At 48.4% G+C, this 27,569-nt stretch overlaps 1 protein-coding gene across 1 annotated transcript; it reads right to left on the minus strand.

Annotated features, from left to right (window-relative positions):
- Window positions 1-19,289: 19,289 nt before the first annotated feature.
- LOC123412671 (protein DETOXIFICATION 52-like) lies at window positions 19,290-21,337 on the minus strand. The gene has a single exon (XM_045105615.1). The coding sequence runs from the start codon at window positions 21,149-21,151 to the stop codon at window positions 19,433-19,435; it is 1,719 nt and encodes a 572-aa protein (XP_044961550.1). The 5' UTR covers window positions 21,152-21,337; the 3' UTR covers window positions 19,290-19,432.
- Between the last annotated feature and the right edge of the window lie 6,232 nt (window positions 21,338-27,569).

Genomic DNA, 27,569 nt, shown 5'->3' on the forward strand with positions numbered 1-27,569 from the left:
CCTATGGAGAGACCAGCAACGAGAGAGGAGTGAGTGCATCTTCATACCTTTGAAGATCGCTCAGCGGAAGCGTTACTAGAACGCGGTTGATGGAGTCATACTCGCGGCGATTCAGATCGCGGTGTAATTCCGATCTAGTGTCGAACTACGGCACCTCCGCGTTCAACACACGTGCAGCCCGGTGACGTCTCCCGCACCTTGATCCAGCAAGGAGGAGGGAGAGGTTGCGGAAGAACTCCAGCAGCACGACGGCGTGATGTCGATGGAGAGACGAGGTCTCCCGGCAGGGCTTCGCCAAGCACAGTCAGAAAGGAGGAGAAAGAAGGGCAGGGCTGCGCCGAGGGAGAGGGAAAATTCCGTTCCCCAATGGCCAGAAGTGCCCACTATATATAGGGGGGGGAGGGGTTGTGCCCCCTTCAGGGTTTCCCCCTCCTGGGGGGGCGGCAGCCCTAGATGGGGAAAGGTGCGGCGGGCAAGGGGGGAGGAGGGGTGGCGCACCCCTTTGGTGGGCCTTAGGCCCACCTGCGCTAGGGTTCCCCCCTCTCCCCTCTTCCTGCGCCATGGGCTCAGTTGGGGTGCGCACCAACCCACCTAGGGGCTGGTTCCTTCCCCCACTTGGCCCATCTAGGCTCCCGGGGTCGTTGCCCCCTTTCGGTGGACCACCGGGGCCACCTTCGGTGGTCCCGGTACGTTACCGGTGATGCCCGAAACACTTCCGGTGTCCGAAACCATCCGTCTTATATATGAATCTTTACCTCCGGACCATTCTCGAGCTCCTCGTGACGTCCGAGATCTCATCCGGGACTCCGAACAACTTTCGATATCCTCGTATAACAATTCCCTATAACCCTAGCATCATCGAACCTTAAGTGTGTAGAACCTACGGGTTCGCGTGACACGTAGACATGACCGAGACACCTCTCCAGCCAATAACCATCAGCAGGGTCTAGATACCCATGGTGGCTCCCACTTGCTCCACGATGATCTCATCGGATGAACCACGATGTCAAGGATTCAATCAATCCCGTATACAATTCCCTTTGTCTGTCGGTATAGAACTTGCCCGAGATTCGATCGTCGGTATACCTATACCTTGTTCAATCTCGTTACCGGTAAGTCTCTTTACTTGTTCTGTAGCACGTCATCGTGTGACTAACTCCTTAGTCACATTGAGCTCATGATGATGTTCTACCGAGTGGGCCCAGAGATACCTCTCCGTCACACGGAGTGACAAATCCCGATCTCGATTCGTGCCAACCCAACAGATACTTTCGGAGGTACCCGTAGTGCGCCTTTATAGTCACCCAGTTATGTTGTGACGTTTGATACACCCAAAGCACTCCTACGGTATCTGGGAGTTGCACAATCTCACGGTCGAAGGAAAAGACACTTGACATTAGAAAAGCTTTAGCATACGAACAATACGATCTAGTGATATGCTTAGGATTGGGTCTTGTCCATCACATCATTCTCCCAATGATGTGATCCCGTTATCAATGACATCTAATGCCCATGACCAGGAAACCATGATCATCTATTTACTAACGAGCTAGCCAACTAGAGGCTTGCTAGGGACACATTGTGATCTATTTATTCACACGTGTATTACTGTTTCCTATTAATACAATTATAGCATGAACAATAGACGATTATCATGAACAAGGAAATATGATAATAACCATTTTATTATTGCCTCTAGGGCATATTTCCAGCACTACTCCTTCTTTATAAAGGTGAGGATCATCCCAAAAGTAGTGTCTCAAGTCAAAGAAGAATTTCTTCTTTTGCTAGTACGTGAAACTAGGTGGTATGTATTTGGTAACGATATAGTTTGCCTAATCAGCATACCACGGTGCACTACATGAATCATTGATGACATTCAGTTCCTCATCGGGAAAGCTATCATCAATAGGTTGTGGGTCATCAAGAACGTTCTCCAACCTAGACAAGTTATCTTCTACTGGGTTATCAGCACCCTTTCTGTCGACAACGTGCAAATCAAATTCTTGTAGCAAGAGAACCCATCTAATAAGTCTAGGTTTAGCGTCCTTCTTCTCCATGAGTTACTTAATAGCAGCATCATCAGTGTGAATAGTGACTTTGGAATCAACTATGTAAGACCTGAACTTTTCACATGCAAACACGACTGCTAAAAATTCCTTCTCCGTAGTAGCATAGTTTCTCTCGGCACTTTCTAGAGTTTTACTAGCATAGTGAATAACATTCAACTTCTTATCGACTCTTTGCCCTAGAAGAGCACCAACAACATAATCACTAGCATCACACATGATCTCAAAAGGCAAGTTCCAATCAGGTGGTTGAACAATAGGTGCAGTTATCAAAGCCCTCTTAAGTATTTCGAAGGCTTCCTCACAATCATCGTCAAAGACAAAAGGAATATCCTTTTGCAAGAGATTGGTAAGAGGCCTCGAAATCTTAGAGAAGTCTTTGATGAACCTTCTATAGAAACCAGCATGACCAAGGAAACTTCTTATACCTTTGATATCTGTGGGGTATGGCATTTTCTTGGTTGCATCAACCTTAGCCTTATCGACTTCAATACCTCTTTCAAGAAATTTTATGTCCTAAGACAATGCCTTCATTAACCATAAAGTGGCACTTCTCCCAATTCAAGACAAGACTGGTGTCTTTACATCTCTGTAAGACTCGATCAAGGTTGCTGAGGCAATCATCAAAGGAAGACCCGTAAACGGAGAAGTCATCCATGAAAACCTCGACAATCTTTTCACAAAAGTCAGAGAATATAGCCATCATACATCTTTGAAAGGTGGTAGGTGCATTACATAAGCCAAAAGGCATACGTCTATAAGCAAAGGTACCGAAAGGGCAGGTGAAAGTGGTTTTCTCCTGATCAAATTGTGCAACTGTTATTTGGGAGAAACCAGAATAACCGTCTTGAAAGCAGAAGTGTGTGTGTGTGTCTGTTTAGACAGCCTTTCTAGCATTTGGTCGATAAAAGGCAGAGGGTAATTATCTTTCCTAGTGGCCTTATTCAGTTTCCTGAAATCGATCACCATCCTATAGCCAGTAATAATCCTCTGTGGGATCAATTCATCCTTATCATTAGGGACAACGGTAATGCCTCCTTTCTTAGGAACACAATGCACCAGACTCAACCAATCGCAATGAGCAACAGGATAGATAATACCCGCTTCCAGGAGCTTTAGTATTTCTTTTCTTACTACTTCTTTCATCTTAGGATTCAAACTCCTTTGATGATCAGCAACTGGTTTGAAATCAGGATCAGATTTAATCTTGTGCTGGCATAGAGTGGGACTAATGCCCTTAAGATCATCAAGAGTATATCGAATAGCAGCACGGTGCTTCCTCGGAGTTTTTAGCAACTTCTTTTCTTCATGCTCTGAGAGGCTAGCACTAATTATGACAGGATATATCTCTTTTTCACCAAGATAGGCATACATAAGAGTATCAGGCAACTGTTTAAGCTCGAACACAGGATCACCCTTTGGTGGGGTTGGATCCCCAAGAAGTTCAATAGACAGATTATTCTTAAGGATAGGATATTGTTCTAAGACAACTCTATCTATCTCATCCCTTTCATCCATGTGCATATCATTTTTATGCTGAAGCAAGTATTGCTCTAAGGGATCAGTAGGAGGCACGGGAATAGAAGCTAAGGAAATAGTTTCATCCTTACTGGGCAACTCCTTTTCATGAGGTTGTCTACCAAACTTGGAGAAATTGAACTCATGTGACACACCTTCAAAGCCAACAGTGACAGTTTGCTTCTCACAGTCAATATGAGCATTAACAGTATTGAGGAAGGGTCTGCCAAATATGATGGGACAAGAGCTATCTTGAGCGGTAGCAAGAACGAGGAAATCAGCAGGATACTTCGTTTTACCACACAAGACTTCAACATCCCTAACAATTCCCACAGGGCAGATATTATCTCTATTGGCAAGCTGAATAGTGACATCAATAGGCTCTATCTCAACAGGTGCAATCTCATCTTTGATTTCATCGTATAAGGATTGAGGTATTGCACTAACACTAGCACCCACGTCACATAAACCATGATAACAATGATCTCCTATCTTAACAGAAACCACAGGCGTGCCAACAACAGGCCTATGTTTGTCTCTAACGTGAGGTTTAGCAATTCAAGCAGAATCTTCACAGAAGTGAATATTATGTCCCTCAACATCGTCAGATAGAAGATCTTTGATGATAGCAATGCTAGGTTCAACTCTAATTTGCTCAGGGGGTGTAGGTGTTCTAATATAGCCTCTACGTATCACAGTTGAAGCTTTAGAATGATCCTTTATCCTAACAGGGAAAGGTGGTTTCTAAATGTAAGCACTGGGAACCACATGATCATTATAGGCAATGACTTTGTCTTCAACTAGAGTGGGTTTAACTACATTGACTTCTAAAGGAGGATGATATTTGAACCACTTCTCTTTGGGGAGATCAATATGAGCAGCAAAAGATTCACACAATGAATCTACTATCTCAGAGTCAAGTCCATACTTAGCGCTAAAGTCACAAAAAGTATTTGTCTCAACAAAGGATTTAACGCAATCAAACATGAAATTCATACCTGACTCCTTACCTTCTTCAAGCTCCCAATCTTCAGAGTTGCATTTAGTTCTCTCCAATAAATTCCATCTGAAGTCAATATCTCTCTTAATAAAACAAGAGGTACAAGAAGTGTCAAGCATGGTGCGATCATCATGAGAAAGCCGAGCATACAAGTTCTGAATGATAATTTCTCTCGAGAGCTCATGATTGGGGCATGAATATAACATTGATTTAAGCCTCCCCCAAGCTTGAGCGATGCTTTCTCTGTCACGAGGCCAAAAGTTATAAATATAATTCTGATCACGACGTACTAAATGCATAGGATAAAACTTTTGATGAAATTCCAATTTCAACCGATTGTAGTCCCATGATCCAGTATCATCACATAGCCTATACCATGTCAACGCCTTATACTTCAAACATAAAGGAAAGACCTTCTTCTTGACCTCATCCTCGGGCAAACCTGCAAGCTTAAATAAACCACAAACTTCATCTACATAGATCAGATGCAAGTCTGGATGTGATGTTCCATCTCCTGTAAAAGGATTAGCCAGCAGTTTCTCAAGCATACCCGAAGGAAATTCAAAGAAAATATTTTTAGTAGGTGCAGCAGGTTGAGGAGCAACTTTTTGTGCTTCCGTTCGAGGTGAAGATACCCCGAACAGGCCCCTCAAAGGATTAGTATCCAGAGTGACAAGTGACAATAAATTTTAGCACACTATATGAATGTTTCCTTACCAAGTTCCACTTACCAAAGGCGCTTCACTCCTCGGCAACGGCGCCAGAAAAGAGTCTTGATGACCCACAAGTATAGGGGATAAATCATAGTCCTTTTGATAAGTAAGAGTGTCGAACCCAACGAGGAGCAGAAGGATCTGACAAGTGGTTTTCAGCAAGGTAAAATCAGCACGCACTGAAATTGTCGGTAACAAGTGATTGTGTGGTGAGATGATTCGTAGCAAGCAACAAGTAACAAAAGTAGAAACGGTGCAGCAAAGTGGGCCAATCCCTTTTGTAGAAACGGACAAGCCTAGCCAAATTCTTACAGGAGGAAAAACGCTCCCGAGGTGTAACAGCCCGATGCCGACGTTCCAGAAGATTCCCCTTTTCTTTCCATTTTCGTCGTGTGTTTATTTTATTTTTTCGCATCATCATCGCATCATGTGCATCATCAGCATTGCATCGGCATTCCGTTGCCGCCAGATTTCAAAACTTGCATCCGTTAGTAGTTGCCGGTTCTCGACGTTGTCCGTTCTAAGTCCGACCGCACTCGCACGCGCCCGCGGCATCGTTCGAAACCCTGTTTTAAAAGTGAGCGTAAAACTTTCTCTGATCAGGTGAAACATGGCACGCGATTGTGATTAGATATAGCTAGGCCACCTGTCGAATTTCGTCGCGATCGGAGACCATCTCGTACCCGAACGGTCGACCGTAGCGGCACCGTATTCGGTCTACCGTCGGACATTTGTCGGTGTTTTAAAATTCGTTGCCGCGCCGCCCGTTCTCCCTCTCGTCTCCGGTAAACCACCCTACACGGCCACATACCCGTTCCCGCGTGCGGAGACGTTCGAATCCGACCCCGCGGTTGGATCCGAAACGCGATTTCGGGTAGCCTAACAACAACTAGCATGGCATCATGGATCACTAGGGAAGGAAGACACAAAATGGCATCCCACACACTATTTCAGACTTAGTGAAAATAACACCTCATGAAGGTGCAGTTTTCGATCTGAAGCTATATTGACAGCAGCAAAACCTATATCTACAGGACTCCGAATGGCATGCAAATTTACAGCATGCTAGAGAAGCACAAGGGGTACAACTAACTCCATTGGACCAACCTCAAAAGAGCTACAGATCACAAGATACAAGCAAGACAAGACAGCAACAAAATAATAACAGATTCCAGACTTAGAAATATTTCAGCTCCTCCAAATCAGCACTATTTCTACCAACTTAAGAGCAAGCAAACCACACCTATACATGCATTCCTATTGCAACTAAAAATACCAGGGGCTAGACAAAACATCAAAGAACAACTCCCTAGTTGACAACTCCTTCAAACGAAGCACGGATAAAATCCTACGAATTAAACAAAAGGGCATCACGGCGAAATATCGCGCGAACTAACTTGCTCAAAAGCTAAAACTAATTGCACAGAAAAGAACATGGATTTTTCTACCCCGGAAACATATATAAATATGTGGGGTTGCACAAAAAAATAAAGCCACACATAAATGCGGGAAAATAACCTATATACGGGAAAATAAACTAGTGGCAATTCCCTACACGCAAAAATACAAATGACCGCTCTAAAATGCATGGAAAAATGGTCCCTAAAACATGGACATTTTATCTAAGGCATACGGGCTATCGGGACTCGTGCAAAAAATTTTACGGGAGGCAAACAAAATAGGAGAGCACGCTAAACTAGGTGTCAGGCACGCTAAACGACTTCAAACAAATATGCGAGTTGTAAAAACGGATACTACGTGAAATTCTACACCAAATCCATATAAAGATCACCTTGATCCGACTTACGGAATATAACATACGGGGGTTTTATTATATCTATTTATCTGGAATTTATATTAATTCCGAAATATATTCCTAAAAGGAAAAATTACCTACGGGCCTATCTACTAGGCGCAGCATAACTAAAATGCAACCGGGTGAGGAATAGGAGGGCAGGGAGGAGGTTCTCACCTCAGCCACTTGGGCCGGCCTGAGGTGGGCCTTGGGGAGGCCTGGAGTCGGTGGAGAGTACCGGCTTGGCCCGGCTGCGGGGGGGGGAGGCCCAGCCAGTTGGTAGGTGGCGCAGGCGGGGCGGAGCCCAGGCAGCTCAGGTGCCTGGCCTGCCGCGGCCCACGTGGAGGCGGTCAACGGCCAGCCCCAGATCCCTCGAACACGACGGGGAACCGGCACAGCAGAGGCTCTCGGGGCAGGTCCCTGGCGAGGACGGGGCGAGGAGGCACCGGCGAGGGGCGCGGTGGCCGGATCCGGACGACTGCTCGCCGGATCTGGCGTGAGGCGGCGACGCAGGTGCTGTGGCAGCGAGCTCGCGGCGAAGGGAGGTCCTGGGGCGAACTGGCGAGGAACGGCGGCGCGGGGGTACTCCGGCGAGCATCCGGCAGGCGGGCGGCGTCCGGCGAGGGGCAGAAGGCGGCGGCGACTACCCCGGTGGTCGGAGCTCCGGTGACCGGCGGGGAAGGTGCCGGGCATGGAGGAAGCGGGATCGGGGCTCGGGAGGAACACCTCGGCCACGGGATACACGGCGCTGGCGGCGGCTCGGTTCGGGCCCGGGGGGCTCCAGATGGGCTTCGCGGGCCCGTGCGCTGGAGGTGGGAGATGGCTGGGTGTGGCGCCTAGGGTTGGGGAGGCACAGAAAACGAGGGAGAGAGGGGATTTGCTATCTAATTAATGGTATGGGGGTCTATATACAGACAAACGAGGGGGTAGGCTACCCGAAATCGCGTTCCGGATCCAACCGCGGGGTCGGATTCGAACGTCTCCGCACGCGGGAACGGCTACGTGGCCGTGTAGGGTGGTTTACCGGAGACGAGAGGGAGAACGGGTGGCGTGGAAATAAATTTTAAAACACCGACAAATGTCCGACGGTAGACCGAATACGGTGCCGCTATGGTCGACCGTTCGGGGACCAGACGGTCTGCGATCGCGACGAAATTCGACAGGCGGCCTAGCTATATCTAATCACAACCCCGTGCCAAGTTTCACCTCGATCAGAGAAAGTTTTACGCTCACTTTTAAAACAGGGTTTCGAACGATGCCGCGGGCGCGCGCGAGTGCGGTCGGACTTAGAACGGAAAACGTCGAGAACCGGCAACTACTAACGGATGCAAGTTTTGAAATCTGGCGGCAACGGAATGCCGATGCAATGATGATTATGCGCATGATGCGATGATGATGCGGCAAAAGAAAATAGACACACGACGAAAACGGAAAGAAAAGGGGAATCTTCTCGAACGTCTGCATTAGGCTGTCACACGAGGACACACAGGAATTTCTGTCATGCTACTTTTCATGATGTTCATATGATTCGCATTTGTTACTTTGATAGTTTGATATGTGGGTGGACTGGCGCTTGGGTCCTGCTCTTACTTGGACAAGCATCCCACTTATGATTAACCCCTCTCGCAAGCATCCGCAACTACGAAATAAGAATTAAGACAAAGTCTAACCATAGCATAAATTAGTGGATCCAAATCAGCCCCTTACGAAGCAACGCATAAACTAGGGTTTAAGCTTCTGTCACTCTAGCAACCCATCATCTACTTACTACTTCCCAATGCCTTCCTCTAGGCCCAAATAATGGTGAAGTGTTATGTAGTCGACGTTCACATAACACCACTAGAGGAAAAACAACATACAACACATCAAATTACCGAACGAATACCAAATTCACATGACTACTATTAGCATGACTTATCCCATGTCCTCTCGAACAAAAGTAACTACTCACAAAGCATAATCATATTCATGACCAGAGAGGTAATGAGTAGCATCAAGGATCTGAACATAAACTCTTCCACCAAGTAATCCAACTAGCATCAACTACAAAGAGTAATCAACACTACTAGCAACCTTACAAGTACCAATCGGAGTCGCGAGACGGAGATTGGTTACAAGTGATGAACTAGGGTTTGGAGATGAGATTTTGCTGATGAAGATGTTGATGGTGATGAGTCCCCTCTGATGAGAGGAGTGTTGGTGATGACGATGGTGACGATTTCCCCCTCCGGGAGGGAAGTTTCCCCGACAGGATCGTCCTGCCGGAGCTCTAGATTGGTTCTGCTCAAGTTCCGCCTCGTGGCGGCGGCAAAACCACGAAAAAGCTCCTCCTTGATTTTTTCCAGACGAAACCCTTCATATAGCAGAAGAGGGGCAAGTGGGCTAGCAGGGCGCCCACAAGCCCTCATGGCGCGGCCTGGGGGGTGGCTGCGCCGTGCAGGCTTGTGGCCATCCCCTGGCGCCCCTCTAGCGCTTCTTCGGCCCAGTATTTTTTATAAATCCAGAAAAAAAATCCTCGTTGATTTTTACGGCGTTTGGAGTTGCGCAGAATAGGTATCTCAAACTTGCTCCACTTTTAGGCCAGAATTACAACTGCCGACATTCTCCCTCTTCATGTAAACCTTGCAAAATAAGAGAGAAAAGGCATAAGAATTGTACCGTGAAGTGAAATAACAGCCCAAGAAGCGATAAATATCAACATGAAAACATGATGCAAAATGGACGTATCAGGCCCCTCAGCCCTCGGGGCGTCCCTCGGGGCCGCCTCGCTAGCGGCTCCTCCACGCGAGCATGCGCGGAGGGGTCATATCTAGCCTTCGTACGCTTCCCCATCGGCTTCTCGGCCCGGCTGGGGCGAGACTGACCCTCGGCCGTCTTCCCTGCGATCGTCTCCCACCGGCGCTTGGACTGCTCCTCAAGCTCCCTCTGGGAAGCATCAGCCGCTGCCCAGCCGGCCCGCTCGTTTGCGGAGGCAGTGTGTTCCTCCACTTCCTCCACCTCCCTGCCGGGCAACGTTCTTAAGGAACAAATCTTTACACCAGACAAATGAAGAAAAGGGGGAGGAAATCCTACCCTGCGACCATGGGCACCTGCCTTCTGCCGGCACCACGGCGCTTCTTAGCACCGCCTGCCCGTGCTCCGGCTGGAGGACCCGGCGTCGGGCGCTTAGGAGCCGGCCTGGAAGCTGTGGCACCCTTGCCCTTCTTCTCGACCGCCTCGTCAGCGACGGTTGCCCCGGCCCTTTGACGCCGACCGCGCGTCAGCGGCGGGCTGGTAACCTCCTCCACCCCATCGGAGTCTTCCTCGAAGGCTGCATCAGATAGGAATGAGGAAGTCTTGTCTTCATCCATCCAGTCTGCGATGGAGGGCCACGGGTACTCACCAGACGGCTCTGTCCCTTCCGACTCCAGCGGTTCTCCGAGCCTGCGGAGGAGTCCGAGCGGGACTCGATCACGCCCTCGTCCTCGATCTCCGAGGCGTCGGACACGGCCACGTCAGGAGCGGGCGGACGGAGGGATGCCTGCAGCCTCTCGAAGATCTATGAAAAAGGATTCGACAGCCGGCTCAGTGAGATGGCTAGTCGCAAGACAAATAGCAAAGAACAAAGAGAACACTTACCACCGGAGGCGGACGGGACCTGTTGAAGGGGGTCATCCCCCACGACCAGTTCCTGCTGTCATCCATGCGGGCAGTGGAAATCAGGTTCACCCTTCGCGCCACCGCGCTGGGGGTGAACCTCTTGGTGGACGTCCTACAGGGGTCATGCTGGCCGCTCATCTGGCAGACCAGATGTGGCCACCTCTGAAGCGGCAGGATCCTGCGGGTCACCATGGTGGTGAGCAGGTCGCGGCCAAGGAGGCCGCCCTTCTCCAGAATCTTGAGGTAGGCGCCGATGTGTCATCGGGCGCGGTCCGACGAGCTTCTCTACCTCAGCCTTCTCCATCGCGATGGACTGCTGCTTGAAGAAGAACAAGCTACACTAGAGATTGACGCGTGGCTCGATCCCGAGGAAACCCTCGCACAAGACCACGAAAGCCGACAGCTGCAATATGGTGTTCGGCGCCAGGTGATGCGGCTATAGGCCGAAGAAGTGGAGCCACTCGGAGAAGAAGGCGCTCACCGGGAGCACGAAGCCCCGGTAGAAGTGCTTGTTGAAGACAACGACCTCTCCCACAGCAGGTGTGGGAGCGGTCTCGGTGCCTGGGATTCGCACCAGCACCTGGGAGGCCGGGGGTAGCAGCCGGTGATGACGGAGCGCCTCGATATGGCCTTCGCAGATCTCGCTGCCCAGCGAGGCTCCCTGCGACGAGGACTTTTTCGAGGTGGAGCCGTCGGCCATGGCTGCGGGCTGCTAGAGCTCGAAAGCGCTGGTGGCTCAGCGGCGACAAAGGCGATGAAGACGAAGAGGACAAGCTCTTTCTCTCTGGGCTCAGGGAGGAAGAGAGTGTCGATGCGGGGCGATAATGGGGGGCGAATGGCCTCCTCGGAACCCCCGCATCCTATTTAAACCCCACGAAGCATCGTGGGGAGGGGATCCGGTGCACGCGGAACCCCCACTAACCCCGTGTATTACGGACGGTAGCGCTTCCCTAAGCTCAACCGTCGCGGAGTAAATCCGTAGAGGATCTCTCGCACGGAGGCCGAGGGGGCATCGTGGCGGGACCCAGGGCCCAGGCCCGGTGCCGTCACCAGTAATCACCATCATTACGTCAGGTGGGGCCTGGCACGTGGCACATTCTGAGCGACCTACGATGCCGAGGCGTCGCTTCGAAGCCAGCCGGTGTCGGAGCTGGCGTCCCCTGTCGCGGATGGCGGCAGAAATACCAAGACAAAATATCAAGCCGCTGAAGCCGCCCGTCCGCAGACGGCAGTCCTCTCCAGCTTCGAGGACTATTGTCGGTGGGATAACCCCGGGGTAGGCTCATCAATCTTGGTCCTTCATTTCCTGCCCAAAGGATATGAACAAATACAGTTTCCCAAGGCCCAAGTCTTCTAGCCGGCTAGGCTACGCCTGCCGGCTGGAGGACAAGGCGGCGAACTCTCTGGCCGGCCACGCAACCCCTGCCGGCTAGAGGCGAGATGGCTACCTCTTCCTGACCGTCTTGGCAAAGCCAGCCGGCTAGGAACGAGGCGGCCGTGCCCAAGCCGGTTAGCCAAGCAGGCTAGCCGGCCGGGGATCTCAAGTCACATCAGATCGTAGGTCAGGATGAGACCTTACGGTTAAAGATGGATACGCGTGAGCAAAGTACTGGATCGGAATGTCCGGCAGGTACGAGTGTCGGCGGCCACGCGCGCTGACCTACCCCGGCTCTGATCCAGCACCTAGCATAGTGTCGGATCGTCACACTCCCACTCCATTACTGCACTCGGCGTGGGGAACAGTGGACGCGGTCGTACTATCTGCCCATGTCGAATCTCGCTGGACGACGCTCGACGTACAGCGCGTGCTCGGCGTCAACCTTACGCGAGAGCTTCATTGGCCAGCCGGCGGGTCCCACGGCCAAACGAGACCATGCAGCCGGCGGGCCCCTCAAGCGACAAGACAAGACCCTCGTAGGCCCCTGGTCAGCCGGCGAGGCTGCCAGCCGGGTCCCACTCTTGTAACCTTTATCCATATTGTAGGCCGGCGGGTTCGTCTATAAAACCCCCCGGTCACCCTCCATGTAGAGGGTCGGTCGAACAACACTTCACATCCACCAACCACATAGAGAGAGGCAGAGACAAGCCCGCTGCTCCCCTCTTCCTCCTCCCAACACAGCTCGAGGAGCAACCTTGTAATCCATCCATACACATCAAACACTCCGGCAGGACTAGGGGTCTTATCTCTACGGAGAGCCCTGAACTTGGGTACATCGTGCGTTCCATGCTTGTACCAACCTCGTTCCCAGCGCCCTCCTTTGTCCCTTCGGTTCTCACCGACTTTAGCGTACCTATGGCATATGTTGTGAGTATTCACCGACAGTCCGGCCAGATGAGACCATCTACATAACTCGGGTAACCCATCGGTCATCAAAGCCCTTCCTGAGGAGAACTTCCTGAATGAAGGACCAGGAGACGGTATCATAGGCCTTGTGGAAGTCGATCTTCAAGAAGACCGCATGTTGCCGCCTAGTGCGCACCTCGTGCAGGACCACATGGAAGATCTAGACCTCATGCAGGATAAATCGGCCTTGAATGAAGGTCGATTGGTTAGGATGAGTGACGCGGTCAGCTAACAGGGTCACCTAATTGTCGTACCCGTTAGCCAGGATACGGAAGATCACGTTGATCACCGTGATCGGACAGAACTGGCGGATGTCGGAAGCCCCCGCCACTTTGGGAATAAGGGTAATGTTCCCATAGTTGAGGTGGGAGAGGTCAATGGTTTCCACATAGAATTGTTCGAATAGGGCTATCACCTTGGGCTTGATCACATCTCATAAGGTCTGGAAGAGCTTCACTCGGAGGCTATCGAGGCCAGGAGCGGAAGCACGGTTCATACCCTTAATGGACGCCCAGACCTTGTCCTCAAAGAACGGGGCAGTGAGCACCGCGTTCTCCGAGTCGGAGACGCGCTGGCGTATATCCCTGAAGGACGGGGCCAGGGATAGCCCTCCGCAAGGGCGGGCGAGAATAGGGATTTCAAGAAGCCGTCCACGTGGGCGCAAACCTCAACAGGGCGTTGAAGGAGGGTCTCCCCATCCTAGAGGAGGGCGATGGAGTTGCAACAACGAAGGCCGTTCGCAATGTCCTGGAAGTATGCCGTGTTGGCATCACCCCGCAAAACCCAGCGTTGGGTTCCACGCTGGCGCCAAAAAGCCTCGTCATTAGTGTAGATCATCGTCAGCTGGTCCTCCAGATCGTATCGAATGATCCACTTGTCACGATCTAGGCCTGAAGAGTCAGCCCGAAGGTCTATGGCCTGGATGGATTCGAGGAGCCTCCTTTTCCACTCATTGAGATTGCGACCCAAGTTGACACCCCAACCCTTCATAAACTGGCGGCCAAGCTTAGCACAGAACTGCCAGGAGTGGATGATGGAGACTGAGCGGTGGGGGGAGTCACGCCCTGCCACCCAGCGAGCGTGCACCGCATGAGCAAAGCCGGCCTGATTAAGCCAAAAGGTCTCGAACCGAAAACTCGAAGGAGGAGGAGGTCTATTGTTTTCCGAAGAGAGCGGAAGGGGAATGTGATCCGAATCAATGCGGGTAATGGCCCGGAGGGAGGCAAGGGGGCATTTGATCTCCCATTTCAGATCCGCAAAGATCCGGTCCAGGACTCACATCGCCGAGTCGGCCTGGCAGTTGGTCCACGTGAATCTGGTGCCAACCCGATCAAGCTCTCTCAGGCCAACATCCTCGATGCAGTCATTGAAGAGCTGCATGCGAGGGAAGTTTATTCGACTATTGTTGTTGTCTTGTACACAACAGATGAGGCTGAAATCATCGCCCACCACCACCGAAAGAGGGACAGAGGAGATCTTCCTGCGGAGCTCCTCAAAGAAGGCCGCGGAGCGACGATGATCAGCCGGGATAAGCTATATTTTGGATCGAAGGAAGTAACAATAAGCAACATCTAGGAGTGGCCTATACGGCTCGAGGATATATTGCATCTAGAGGGCCAATCAGTGATAGCACTCAATCATCGACACCAGAATCATTGATCTTTTATCCTTAGTTGGAGCGAGAAAATCATTAACACACATGTAATGAAAGAGCATTCATGTTTGAGGTGACTTTGTTGCGATTGGCCCAAAGAACCTGATCCCTGTCAACAGGGTCTTCATTTTTTACTCCACTTTTTATCTCGAATTATGTATTTTTCCAAAATAGAGCTAACGACCTAAAGCATCATTACTTAATTTTCATTCAAAACTTGTTTACCACAGGTACCGTTGGTGCTCGTCTCCTTCGTGGTAGTATTCAAAGTTTACTAGCTCGTGTGGCGGAAGCAATTGCAAACAATATAAAGGTAAAACTAATGAGAAAAAGAATAGTACTCCCTTCGTATGATAATACTTAGTGTTGGAGAGAATACTCGATTTCTTCCCAACAACAAGTATTTAAAAATAAAAGGACTATGCACAACAAAAAAACAGAGGGAGTATGTTTTTTACTGCATGGCCTTGTCATTTGTCAAGCGGCGCATCTATTTCTATAATCATTTCCCTCCGGCCCGGCTTGCTTCCTACCTGGGAGGCACGGCTCCCCTCATCCAGCATCTAGCCTAGTGTGAAAGAAGCCAAGATATAGCACCGAGTGTAGTCCTCCACTCACTTCTTCAGGATCTACCTTCCGTTGAAAATTTTCTTTCCAAGAAACTTCCGATATGTTCCTAATCTCATGCCCGTACAAAAAATATCAAAAGTATCAAAAATTACAACCAAATCCGTGGATCACTTTGACCATACATATTAGCAAAACATCAACAATATATTTAGTAAATCATATTATTACGAGTCTTTTGCCTTGTTCTTTTTCAAAAAAAAAGGGCAAATATGTGTATCTACAAAGGACTTGTGAATACTGTAATAAATTTACTTTTATAGTCAAAAATGAATCGGCTAACATGGGTCTACACATACCCAAATCTATATCTAATAAAGCAAATAGATATTTTTAATCCGTTATGTTATTTTATAAAAAATCCCTTAATATTTCTTACATTAAACTCATAGTACATATCAAATATTTTTTTAAATACTCATAACTTCTAAACCGTAGCTCTAAATTTAACATGTTATATATGAATTTTGATTAAAAAAATATGTAGAATCTGAATATGTTGTTATTTTACCTGTTAAGCATTAAAAAATACTATCTAGGATGCAAGCTTAATCAATAATGCATTATCCATTTTTCCTTCATATCGGTACGAATCCAGATTATGGATGAACTTCACAACAAAATCAGGATTGGAGGCGAAATTGAAGATCACTTGCCCCTTTTTCTGTATGTATTACGGGAAAATCTAATCTACACACCGCATCGCGGCTTTCTGCGGCGGCTGACACCACATCTGGCAGCAAAAAAAACCGGAATTCTCTTTGTCATGCATGCCTGCATGCAATGATGTCATCCAATTCATTCTAAATGATCAAAATTCAAAAAGTTTTGTCTTTAAAATCATTAATTCGATCGATGATCCGTTTACGCTGTTGACTTTGTTTCGACGAAATTTTTAAAACTAGATCCCATGTCGACATGTTTCGACAACTTCTTTTTGCTCGTACTTACCACATTTGTTGCACTTATCATATTAGTCAGTACTTACTTGTTTGATAAAAAATAACTTAATCGTCATATTTTTTGAAAATTGCGTATAAATATGACATCTCAACATAAATCGAACGGGCAAGCACAAACTACTATTTTACGACGATAACGTGTAAAAATATGACAACTCAACATATTTAAAACCGACGACCACGAGAAATCTTTTTTTTTGGTAATTGTTAGTAAATATGACATGTCAGCATAGCTAAACTAGCAAGCACACAAAATACTTTTCTGGCAAAGTTGTATGTAAATATGACAAGTGGACATATTTAAATTGGCAAACCAAACCTATGACATGCGTTATATCATGTATAATAAAAATTGCTACAAGACAACAATTATTTGTCAAGCACGGTCGTCGGGTTTAAGCAAGCGTAGTTACCAAAAAAATATACACGGTTGCCAAGTTGATAACTAAGTTAATTAAATGTGGCTACTAAGTGTCTCATAATCTAACAACTAAATAATAGTAAACTGGCAACTATCGATAAAAAAAGTTGTAAAAACATGTCGACATGGGATCTAGTTTTGAAGATCTCGTTGCGAGAAAGCTAACGGTGAAACCGGATCGTCAATTGGATTTATAGTTTAAGAGATAAAACTTTTTGAAAAATCAACATTAAAAAAATCTTTGCTAATGTCACGCTGATGTATTAGTTGCACGCATGGCGGAAAACCGCCGCACGGAAAGGCGCTCGTGCGGCACCGCTATGTAGTGGCTTTCATGTACTAAATTTACATGCAAGCGGTGTTTAAAAAGAAGACATGTGGAATCTTGAACTGCGTTTTTTGTATGTTAAGACCATCTTTGTTTGAGCCGTAGCTACAAATACTCAGATCATATACCATTTTTTGTAAATTAAGAGTGTGTAGTATTTTTCTCTCTCGTTGCAACGCACGAACCCTTTTGGTAGTGAATATAAAAGACTAAAACATAGCGGAAAATATGAAAGACTTCTGATTTACTCCCCCTTTCCTAAATATAAGTCTTTTTAGAGATTTTACTAGAAGACTATATACAGATCTATACAAACAATACTTTAGAGTGTAGATTCACTCATTTTGTCTCTCATATAGTCTCCTAGTGAAATCTTAAAAAAAAATATTTATAAACAAAGGGAGTATATAACAATCTTGATCAAGTGTTTTACTGCATGTACAATCTCACGAAGAAATGATAGCCTAGTGGTCTGGGTAAAAAACATTTGAAATGATTTTTAGAGCGCGGGTTTTCTTTTTTCCTCGAATACCACTAATGTCATTTATCCACGAAACTTTAGACCCCAAAGCAGTTTCTAAAATATTTTTTTATTAAAGTACTCCCTCCGTATCTAAATATAAGTTTTTTAAGATATTTCACTAGATGTCTACATACGGAGCAAAATAAATGAATCTATATTCTAAAGTATGTCTATATACATCCTTATGTAGTCCATTAGTAAAACCTCTAGAAAGACTTATATTTAGGAACGGATGGAGTAGTTATTTAGGTGCATGTACACGCATGAGCCATAAATCCAATCCGCTTTGATTTGATATTAGCAATCAAAATAGATTAGCAAATTTTAGCTCTTTACGGAACATGCTTTACATAATTTTATAGTGATGTGTCGTGCATTTTACATGTTCGTTAGAGAGATCTTGGAGTCATCCACGAGCCGAACACTTCAAGATCCGGATTCACATTTTATGAAAATAGTCATTTCTAGCTTTACCGAACTTGACCAAAGAAGAAGAAATATGAGACATTTCATAAAAAATGTAAAAGTCTTGAAAAAAACAAACCTCGGGACAAACCCAATACAAGAACTTAGCTAATCAGATTAACTATGAGGGATGAAAATACTGCATTTAGTTGATACGACTAAAGCACCTATTACTTCTGTGATACGTCATTAAAATTATTTTCAAAATTTTCTAATATTACCCACCACTGCCACCTATAAGTTATAAAAAACGTTTGCAGGGAATCCTTCCATGGACCGGCCCAAGCATAGAGACCAGCTATACTACGCTCTGCTCGCTGGAAAATAAACAACACGTCCATTTGGACCAGCCCATGGGCGGGGCCTGTTTTTTTAGTTTTTTAATTATTATTTATCTGTTTCTATTTTATTTTTTCTAATTCAAATAGATAAAAAAAACTTTCGAAATTCAAAAATATATATTTACATAAATATTTGATAAAACATAAAATGTTTGTGAATTCGAAAATTGTTTGGGATTTTTGTAAAAATGTTTGCATATTAAAAAAATCATAATTTTGGAGAAAATATTCGTGAATAAAAAAAAGTCCATCAGTTTTCAATTTCATTAATGCAATTAAAAAATGTTGGATAGTTCAAAAAATGAATTATTCGGCAATTCACAAGAAAATAATTGAAAACAGTTTGTACTATAAAATATTATATTGGAATTTTAAAAAATGTTTATAAATAGTAAAAAATGTTCTCGGTTTTTAAAAATGTTCCCAAATTTGTAAAAATGTTCACGAATGATCAAATGTATGGAGTTCAATAGTAATGCTTCTGAGTCTTTCAGATTATATACCTGAGTGAATTTTGAAGAATTAATTGTCATGGTGGATCGGAATATTATACTATATTTTAAAAAATGTTTCTTAAAATTCAGAATAATTCTTTGATTTACCAAGTTTTTGACAACCATGATATTTCTTAAAAAATATGAACATTGTTTCAACTTGTGAATTGTGAATAAAATTTTAAAAAAGAAATATTTTCTTGCATTTATGAACAAGTTTTCGAAATCATGCGATGTGATATGAACATAATATGGTCATTGTCATTGAAGATGGTGGGTTTTTTTTCTTCCGTTGCAACGCACCGGCACTTTTGCTAGTAGTTGATAACGCGTCCAAGTGTCATTAACGCATAGGTACGACCAATAATACACAAGACCAAGTGATAAGAAAATATCTTAAAAAGAAATGAACACATTAGCACAGTACTCAGTACACTAGCTATAATAGCAGTAGCAGTCCAATTAATCAGAGGTAAGAATAATAATACAAGAAGAAAATTATACATTGGCATTTGTGCTTTCCTCCGAATTCAAAGCACCTAAACTGACCCGGGCTCGGCCTTCTCGTTGGAGATCAACGGCTCGTAGCGGCTCCTGTCCGCCCAATCCTCATCGTGCTCCCCTTTCTCGGGCCCGGCTCCCCCTGCCGCGGCCGCCGCCGACGCGTGGCCCCCGCCCTTCCCAACGTCGGACATCTCCACGTCTGGAGAGGGCGACGATGTCAGCGCCTGAGCCCGCCGTGCCTGGGCCTCCCAGTCGGTGGATCCCACGGCGCACAGCATGAGCCCGGCGCAGCACACCTGGGCGGCGAGGAGCCCCACCCAGAGCCCAACGAAGCCCAAGCCGAACCAGAACGCAAGCAAGACGGCGACGGGCATGCCCACAAGGTAGAAAGCGCCGAGGTTGACGTGCGCGGCTCGCGACGGCCGCGCGCTGCCGCGGAGCACGCCGCAGCCGACGGTCTGTGGGCAATTGCCAAGCTCGCACAGCCCTACGACCGGCAGCGCGGCGGCAGTCAGGCGGAGGATGTCGGCGTCGGTGGTGAAGAGTCGACCCCATGCATGGCGCATCCCCGCTGCGAACGACATGGCCACGAGTCCCATCACGGCGGCGCCGACAACGGCCACGCGGGCCGCAGCACGCGCGCGGACTGGGCGATTCGCGCCCAGCTCGTTCCCCACCCGCGTCGACACGCCGAGACCCAGGGACGACGGGAAGACATAGACAAGAGCCGTCGTCTGCATAAGCACGCCCATGGACGCCACCGCCGGCTTTGGCTCCGGCAGTAGCCCGCACAGCAAGATCATCACCTCGTACCACCACCACTCCAGGCACACCGACACGCAGCTAGGAGCGGCCAGCCGCGCGAGCGGGCCCCATCCGGCGAGCCACTCTGCCGTGGGACCCCATGCCTCCCGCAACGAGGTGTCGCGCCGGCTGACGTACGCGAGCAGCACGCCCAGTAGCACGAAGTTGGAAGCGGACGCCGCGGCGGCAACCCCCTCTGCGCCGAGCCCGAGTCGACCCACCAGTACGTAGTTGGCCAGCACGTGGAACAGCACGGCTGCGCCCGCGGCGGTAGTGAGCGGCTGCGTGATACCTTGCGACCGGAGGTAGACGCGTAGCGGGTGGATCAAGGAGAAGGTGAAGAGGTCTGGGAGGGAGAACATGAGGTACTGCTGCGCGAGCTCCGTGATCTCGTGGTCCTGGCCAAGGAAGAAGAGGATCTTTGACATGTTGAGCCACAGCGCAGAGAGCGGCAGCGAGCAGCAGAGCAAGAAGAGAACAGAGCGGTACAGGGTGAGGCCCAGGAGCCTCGGCTGGCCCGCTCCAAACGCCTGAGAGCAAAGCGGGTCCATTCCGAGGGAAAGCCCGGAGATAACTGAGTAGCCGGTGATGTTGGCGAAGGCGACGGCGAGCGAACCCGCTGCTAGCTGGAGGTCGCCGAGGGAGCCGAGGAAGAGCATGGACAGCGCTGTGCGGGAGTAGAGCAGCAGCGCCGTCAGCGCGATCGGGCACGCCAACCGGCACAGTGCCGCCGCCTCGCGGAATGTCTCTCCACCAGTCACCGTCAGGAGCACGGCGTGGTCGTCAACCCCGTGGCACTTGAGCTGGGGGTGACAATGAGCGCCTGCCGCGTCGCCCCCATGCCCGTGAACTTCGGCGCACTGGGCCAGCGTCACATAGACGTGGTGGAGGCCCTTGCCGCCCGAGACTGGCACTGCTGGCGCCGACGGCGCAGGGGTGGTGGTGCACATCGGTCCGCCGTCTGCGTGCTGAAAGCTGCAGCTTAGAGATAGAGAAGAAGAGTAGGCGGGACTAGTGGCAGAGCAGAGTTTTAAGCTTGGTGTGGTGTACTTTGTCGGGGACACCCTGTGCAGGGGTGCAGAGCGCCGGAGCCAGAGCTGAGTGCATGGGGTTTTATAAGGATGACGACGGCTTTGTGTTTGTAGTAATTAACCTAGTTGTAGTGGAGTCCTAGATAGTTTATTACTAAGTTTACTTAGCTGCTGTTTAGGAAACAAGATCACGCTCAGGTAAACCGTACTCGTATGCGTGTATGAGTCGGATTTCCTCGTGTTGGCTGCCGAGTCTGGTAGCGTGTTGGACGGGACGTGTACCCTTTATATACGTGAAGAAAATCCCGGAAAGGTGCAAGTTGAGCGCACCATCAAAACAGTTTTAATAGACGTGTATTCGCTGAAGTACGAGAGTTTTCGTCTGAAACTACGAGGTCGCGTCGTATACGTTGCATGCAAAATCCATCAAGCTGCTAGCTTGCTTGCTTGTTAGCTTTGCACGTACACGTCGTACTTGGGAGTTTTGTTCTAGCGATCCAAAGCCAACAATTGGTATCTAGAGCCTCGACGATCTACGATCAACGATGACGGACAGCGATGCTGAGTCGGTCGAATCCGGCAGCGGCGGTGCCAAGGCGAACAAGAACGGCGACAAGGTGAAGAAGGGCGTCAAGTCAGCAACCAGTGGTGGAGGAACGAGCGGCGCCAACGTCCAGGCGCATCGCAACATCCCCATCCAGTACCCGATGCTCACCGACGCCAACTACGGCGTGTGGGCGGTGAAGATGAAGATTATTCTTTGATCCCTTCGAGTGTGGGAGGCCATCACGGACGACGACGTCGACGAGGAGCGCGACGAAGGTGCCATGGCCGCCATAGCCCAGTCTGTGCCGGATTCCGTGCTGATGACATTGGCGGAGTTCGAGACGGCAAGAGAGGCTTGGAACGCACTCAAGGAGATGAGGATCGGAGAAGATCGCGTCACCAAGGCAAGGGCACAATTGCTGAAGCGCCAATTTCACAAGTTGCAGATGGAGGAAACTGAATCGGTGAATGACTACGCCATGCGTCTTACTACTTTGGTGGGAGAGATCCGCGCGCTTGGTGCAAAGCTCGATGAGACCGAGATCGTGGAGAAGTTTTTCAGTTCAGTCACTGATAAATTCACGTACATCATCGGCACACTCGAGCAGCTTTACGACATCGACGACATGATCATAACGGAGGCGATCGGACGATTGCGGACATGGGAAGAGAATGCTCGTGGCTGTCGGAAAGGCAAAGGAGGAGGTAGTGACCAACTCATGTACTCGTGCGCAGATTGGGAGGCCCCAAGTAGCAAAGGAAGGCGTGACGGTGGCGAAGGCTCAAGCAACACGGAGGGCGATGGACAAACTGGAAAAGGCAAAGGAAAAGGCAAACCACAAGGTCGTGGTAAGGCGGGCAAATCTAAAGAGCAGAAACCACGGAACTTGGACTTGTCCGAGGTCAAGTGCTATAACTGCAATAAGATGGGTCACTTTGCGAAGGATTGTCCAAAGCCTAACAAGCGGGAGATCAAGGCAAATTTGGCAAAGCAGGAAGACGAAGGTCCAGGTCTTCTGATGGCCGAAGTTTGTGATCTCGCTGAAACGGTGGTTGTGAAACCAAGCCCGAAGGTGCTACGTCATGAGAAAAAAGTGACACCAAAGTTATCCGGTGATCAGAACGTGTCGTGGTATCTCGACACGGGTGCCAGTAACCACATGACGAGGTGCAAGGAGAAATTCCTCGAGCTGGAATACGATGTTGAAGGCTCGGTCAAGTTCGGTGATGGTTCAGCCGTGGAGATTTGCGGGCAAGGATCTGTCCTCTTTGAGGGTCTCACAGGCGAACATCGCATACTCACCGGAGTGTACTACATCCCACGGCTGCGCAACAACATCATCTCTATTGGGAAGCTTGACGAGAATGGATGCAAGGTGAAGATCGAGAGCGGAGTGATGACTATCTTCGACAACCTCCGAAACGTGCTAGCTCGTGTTAATCGCACACGGAATAGGCTATATATCCTCAACCTTGATCAATCTCAACCGGAGTGTTGGCTCACCAAGAGTGATGATGATTCGTGGTTATGGCATGCTAGATTTGGACACGTTAACTTCTACGCCTTGAAGAAGATGTCAAAGATGGAGATGGTATCCGGGATGCCAGTTATCGACCATATTGATCGAGTATGTGACGGGTGCTTGGTTGGAAAACAGCACCGCAGGCCATTCCCTGCTCAGTCTACCTATCGTGCAAGTGATGCACTCGAGCTGCTCCATGGTGATCTATGTGGCCCTATCACCCCGGCAACTCACGCTGGAAAGAAGTATTTCTTCCTTGTGGTAGACGACTACTCGAGATATATGTGGGTCGTTCTCCTACGGTCTAAAGATGAGGCGATTGAAGCATTCAAGAAGCTGAAGGCTGCAACAGAGATGGAACACAAGCTGAAGGTTCGCGCTCTACGGACAGATCGCGGCGGAGAGTTTACGTCGAATGAGTTCAACGACTACTGCGAGAAGATTGTCATAAAGAGGTTCCTCACGGCACCTTACACGCCGCAGCAGAATGGGGTCGTTGAAAGGCGCAATCGAACCGTCGTTGACATGGCAAGGAGTTTACTCAAGAGCAAGAACCTGCTGGGGACTTTTTGGGGAGAAGCTGTCTCGACGGCAGTCTATCTTCTCAACCGGGCTCCAACGAAGGCGGTGATCGGCAAGACTCCGTATGAAGCAATTTACGGACGTAAGCCGAATGTGTCTCATCTACGGACATTCGGGTGCGTGGCACATGTGAAGACGGCGGAGCCGCACCTCTCAAAGCTTGCCGATCGTAGCACCAAGATGGTGTTCATCGGATACGAGAGAAGTTCCGGTACCAAGGCATACCGCTTCTATGATCCACAAACCAAGCGTCTACGGATTTCACGCGACGTCGTGTTTGAAGAAAACCAAGCGTGGAATTGGAGCGCCTCAGCCGACGATGCTCCAAACAGTAACATATTTGCAGTTGAATTTCCAACTGATGATGATGCAGGGGAGGATGTCCAGGTGGTTGGCAAGACGCCCAACCAAGGTGACCACAATGGTAGTGATCATCATGGTGCCGACACCGACGACGACGCACATAGGTCGCAAGGAGATAGCGACAACGCCGCGCACGACACAGGCGGAGATCTCGACGACAACATCGACAACGAGGCGCATAGTGACGACGACAATCAAGATGATGGTCACGGTCACGATGACTATGCTGACGACACGGATGTCGATGACACACCAGGGTCTCAGCCGTCTTCCTCAAGTGCATCAACACCGATACAATTTGTGTCGCCTCCTTCGCAAGCCACAACGGACTCCTCAGGGCCTCGTCGCTAGAAGACCCTCAAGAAAGTCTACAAGTACACAAAGCCAGTTATGCTCGAGTACTCCGGACTATGTCTGTTCGGAGTTGAGGAGCCGGCGAACTTCGTAGAGGCGAGCAAAAGTCCTAGCTGGACGCACGCCATGGATGAGGAGATGAAGGCAATTGAGAGCAATGGCACGTGGACTTTGGTAACCCGACCTCGAAACCAAAAGACGATAGGTTTGAAGTGGGTTTACAAGTTAAAGAAGGACACACAGGGTGCCATTGTGAAGTACAAGGCAAGACTCGTTGCAAAGGGCTACGTTCAACGTCAAGGAGTTGACTATGATGAGATGTTTGCACCGGTTGCTCGAATTGAGACGGTGAGAGTGCTCCTAGCTTTGGCAGCACAAGAGGATTGGAAGGTTCATCATATGGATGTTAAATCCGCTTTCCTCAACGGCGATCTCACAGAAGAAGTGTACGTGGAACAACCCCTCGGCTACGAGAAGAAATGCGAAGAAGGGAAAGTTTACAAGCTCAAGAAGGCACTTTATGGGTTGAAGCAAGCGCCAAGAGCTTGGAACTCAAAGTTAGACCGAAGTCTGGTCTCGCTCGGGTTCAAGAGATGTCCCCTCGAGCATGCAGTCTATACAAAGAACTCCAAAGGCTCAAACCTGCTAGTTGGAGTTTATGTCGACGATCTGATTATCACCGGAGATAGCGTAGAAGAAATTGAACGTTTCAAGGCGCAAATGAAGAACAAGTTTAGCATGAGTGATCTGGGATTACTCAGCTATTACTTGGGCATCGAAGTGAAGCAAAGCTCCGGAGAGATTTCCCTATGTCAATCGGTTTACGCGGTCAAGTTATTGGACAAGTGTGGCATGTCAGATTGCTACGCGACACAAGTTCCAATGGACCAACGTCACAAGTTGAGCAAGCGTAGCTCAAATCCGCCGGTGGACACCACAATGTATCGAAGCGTTGTGGGCAGCCTGAGATATTTGGTGCATACCCTACCTGACTTGGCGTATTCAGTCGGGATCGTGAGTCGTTTCATGGAGAATCCGACAACCGAACACATGAGCGCGGTCAATCAAATTCTACGCTATGTGAAAGGCACCATTAATCTTGGTTGCACGTACAAAAAAGGAAAGGAAGGATTGATCCTTTGTGGATATTCAGATAGTGACATGGCAGGTGATGTTGATGACCGAAAGAGCACAACGGGCATGGTTTTCTACCTTGGTCCGAATCCGATTAGCTGGAATTCTCAGAAGCAAAAGGTGGTGGCACTGTCTTCATGCGAGGCAGAATACATAGCGGCAAGCACGGCGGCTTGTCAAGCAGTGTGGCTGAGAAGACTCCTAGCTATTCTTGCAAAGCGGGAGGTGCAGAAGGTGTCATTAAAGATTGACAACCAAGCTGCAATCTCATTGTGCAAAAATCCGGTTCATCACGAAAGGAGCAAGCACATAGATACCCGGTTCCATCACATCCACGAGTGCATTGAGGAAGGGATGATCGAAGTTCAGCACGTGAATACGAAGGACCAGCTTGCCGATATTTTCACCAAGTCCCTCGGTCGACAGAAGTTCATCGAGATGAGGAAGAAAATCGGAGTGAAAGCAATGGAGACAAAGCAACGAGGTTAAGGAGGTGAATGTAGTAATTAACCTAGTTGTAGTGGAGTCCTAGATAGTTTATTACTAAGTTTACTTAGCTGCTGTTTAGGAAACAAGATCACGCTCAGGTAAACCGTACTCGTATGCGTGTATGAGTCGGATTCTGTCGTGTTAGCTGCCGAGTCTGGTAGCGTGTTGGACGGGACGTGTACCCTTTATATACGTGAAGAAAATCCCGGAAAGGTGCAAGTTGAGCGCACCACCAAAACAGTTTTAATAGACGTGTATTCGCTGAAGTACGAGAGTTCATGTCTGAGACTACCAGGTCGCGTCGTATACGTTGCATGCAAAATCCATCAAGCTGCTAGCTTGCTTGCTTGTTAGCTTTGTTGCACGTACACGTCGTACCTGGGAGTTTTGTTCTAGCGATCGAAAGCCAACAGTGTTAACCTTTTGAAAGTACTACTCCGAATATGGATCAAGTTTTATTCTCCTTTTTTACTCTCCAGTCTCAATGATGTGAAATGGTTTGTGCTTTGCCCTGGAGATTGGTGAAAACATGTACTTGGTTAGAGGGTCCCGCCAAAGACTTTTTGAAGACATACTCCCTTCGTTTATTTATATAAGGTGTATTTATTTTTCAATAAAATTACACTATTCTTTTTAAACGCTCATAATTTTCTTTTTGACCCTCCATAAAGAAGAAAGTACCTTTCTCTTGATTTTCTGTATCTCTTCTTCTATCAAAAAACGAAATTATCTCTCTCTCAATTACAGTGTTATTTTAGACGTGGTCATTGTCGGTGTCAAAATCGACAGATCTCGAATAGGGGGTCTCGAACTGTGTACCTTAGGTCGATGGGTTGCAGCAGAGAGGGGAGACAATGTTTACACAGGTTCGGGCCCTCTTGAGGAGGTAAACCCTACGTCCTGCTTGATTATATTGATGTGGATGATGATTACAGAGTCTACCTTAAGATCATGTATACTAAACCCTAGGTGGAATAATCGCTCTACATGGACGAGGACCCCCAGTTTACATAGTTACCGGGAGGGCCTAGGGTTACATGCAACCGACCTAGTCTACTTTACTTGGTCGCGACGCTAGTCTTAGGGGTTCCCCTTCTTAAATACGAGACAATCTCACAACCCAACCAATCATAGGCACAACCCATCAGGCCGACCTCTTCGTATAAGCCGACTATCTGAGGATCCCTTAATCCCGGACTCCCTTAGTATCCCCCGAACTAGCCTTCAACGCCGATGTGTAGGGTCTTCGGATGATTACGCCCAAAGTGTTCGGCTTGCAAGGCGAGTTCCTTTGTCCCCTCTGAGCAAGAAATGATGATCTTGGTCTTCGTCCGGTTCATGATTAC

This window comes from Hordeum vulgare, chromosome 7H (assembly GCF_904849725.1).
Source record: "Hordeum vulgare subsp. vulgare chromosome 7H, MorexV3_pseudomolecules_assembly, whole genome shotgun sequence".
NCBI classification, from domain to species: Eukaryota; Viridiplantae; Streptophyta; class Magnoliopsida; order Poales; family Poaceae; genus Hordeum; species Hordeum vulgare.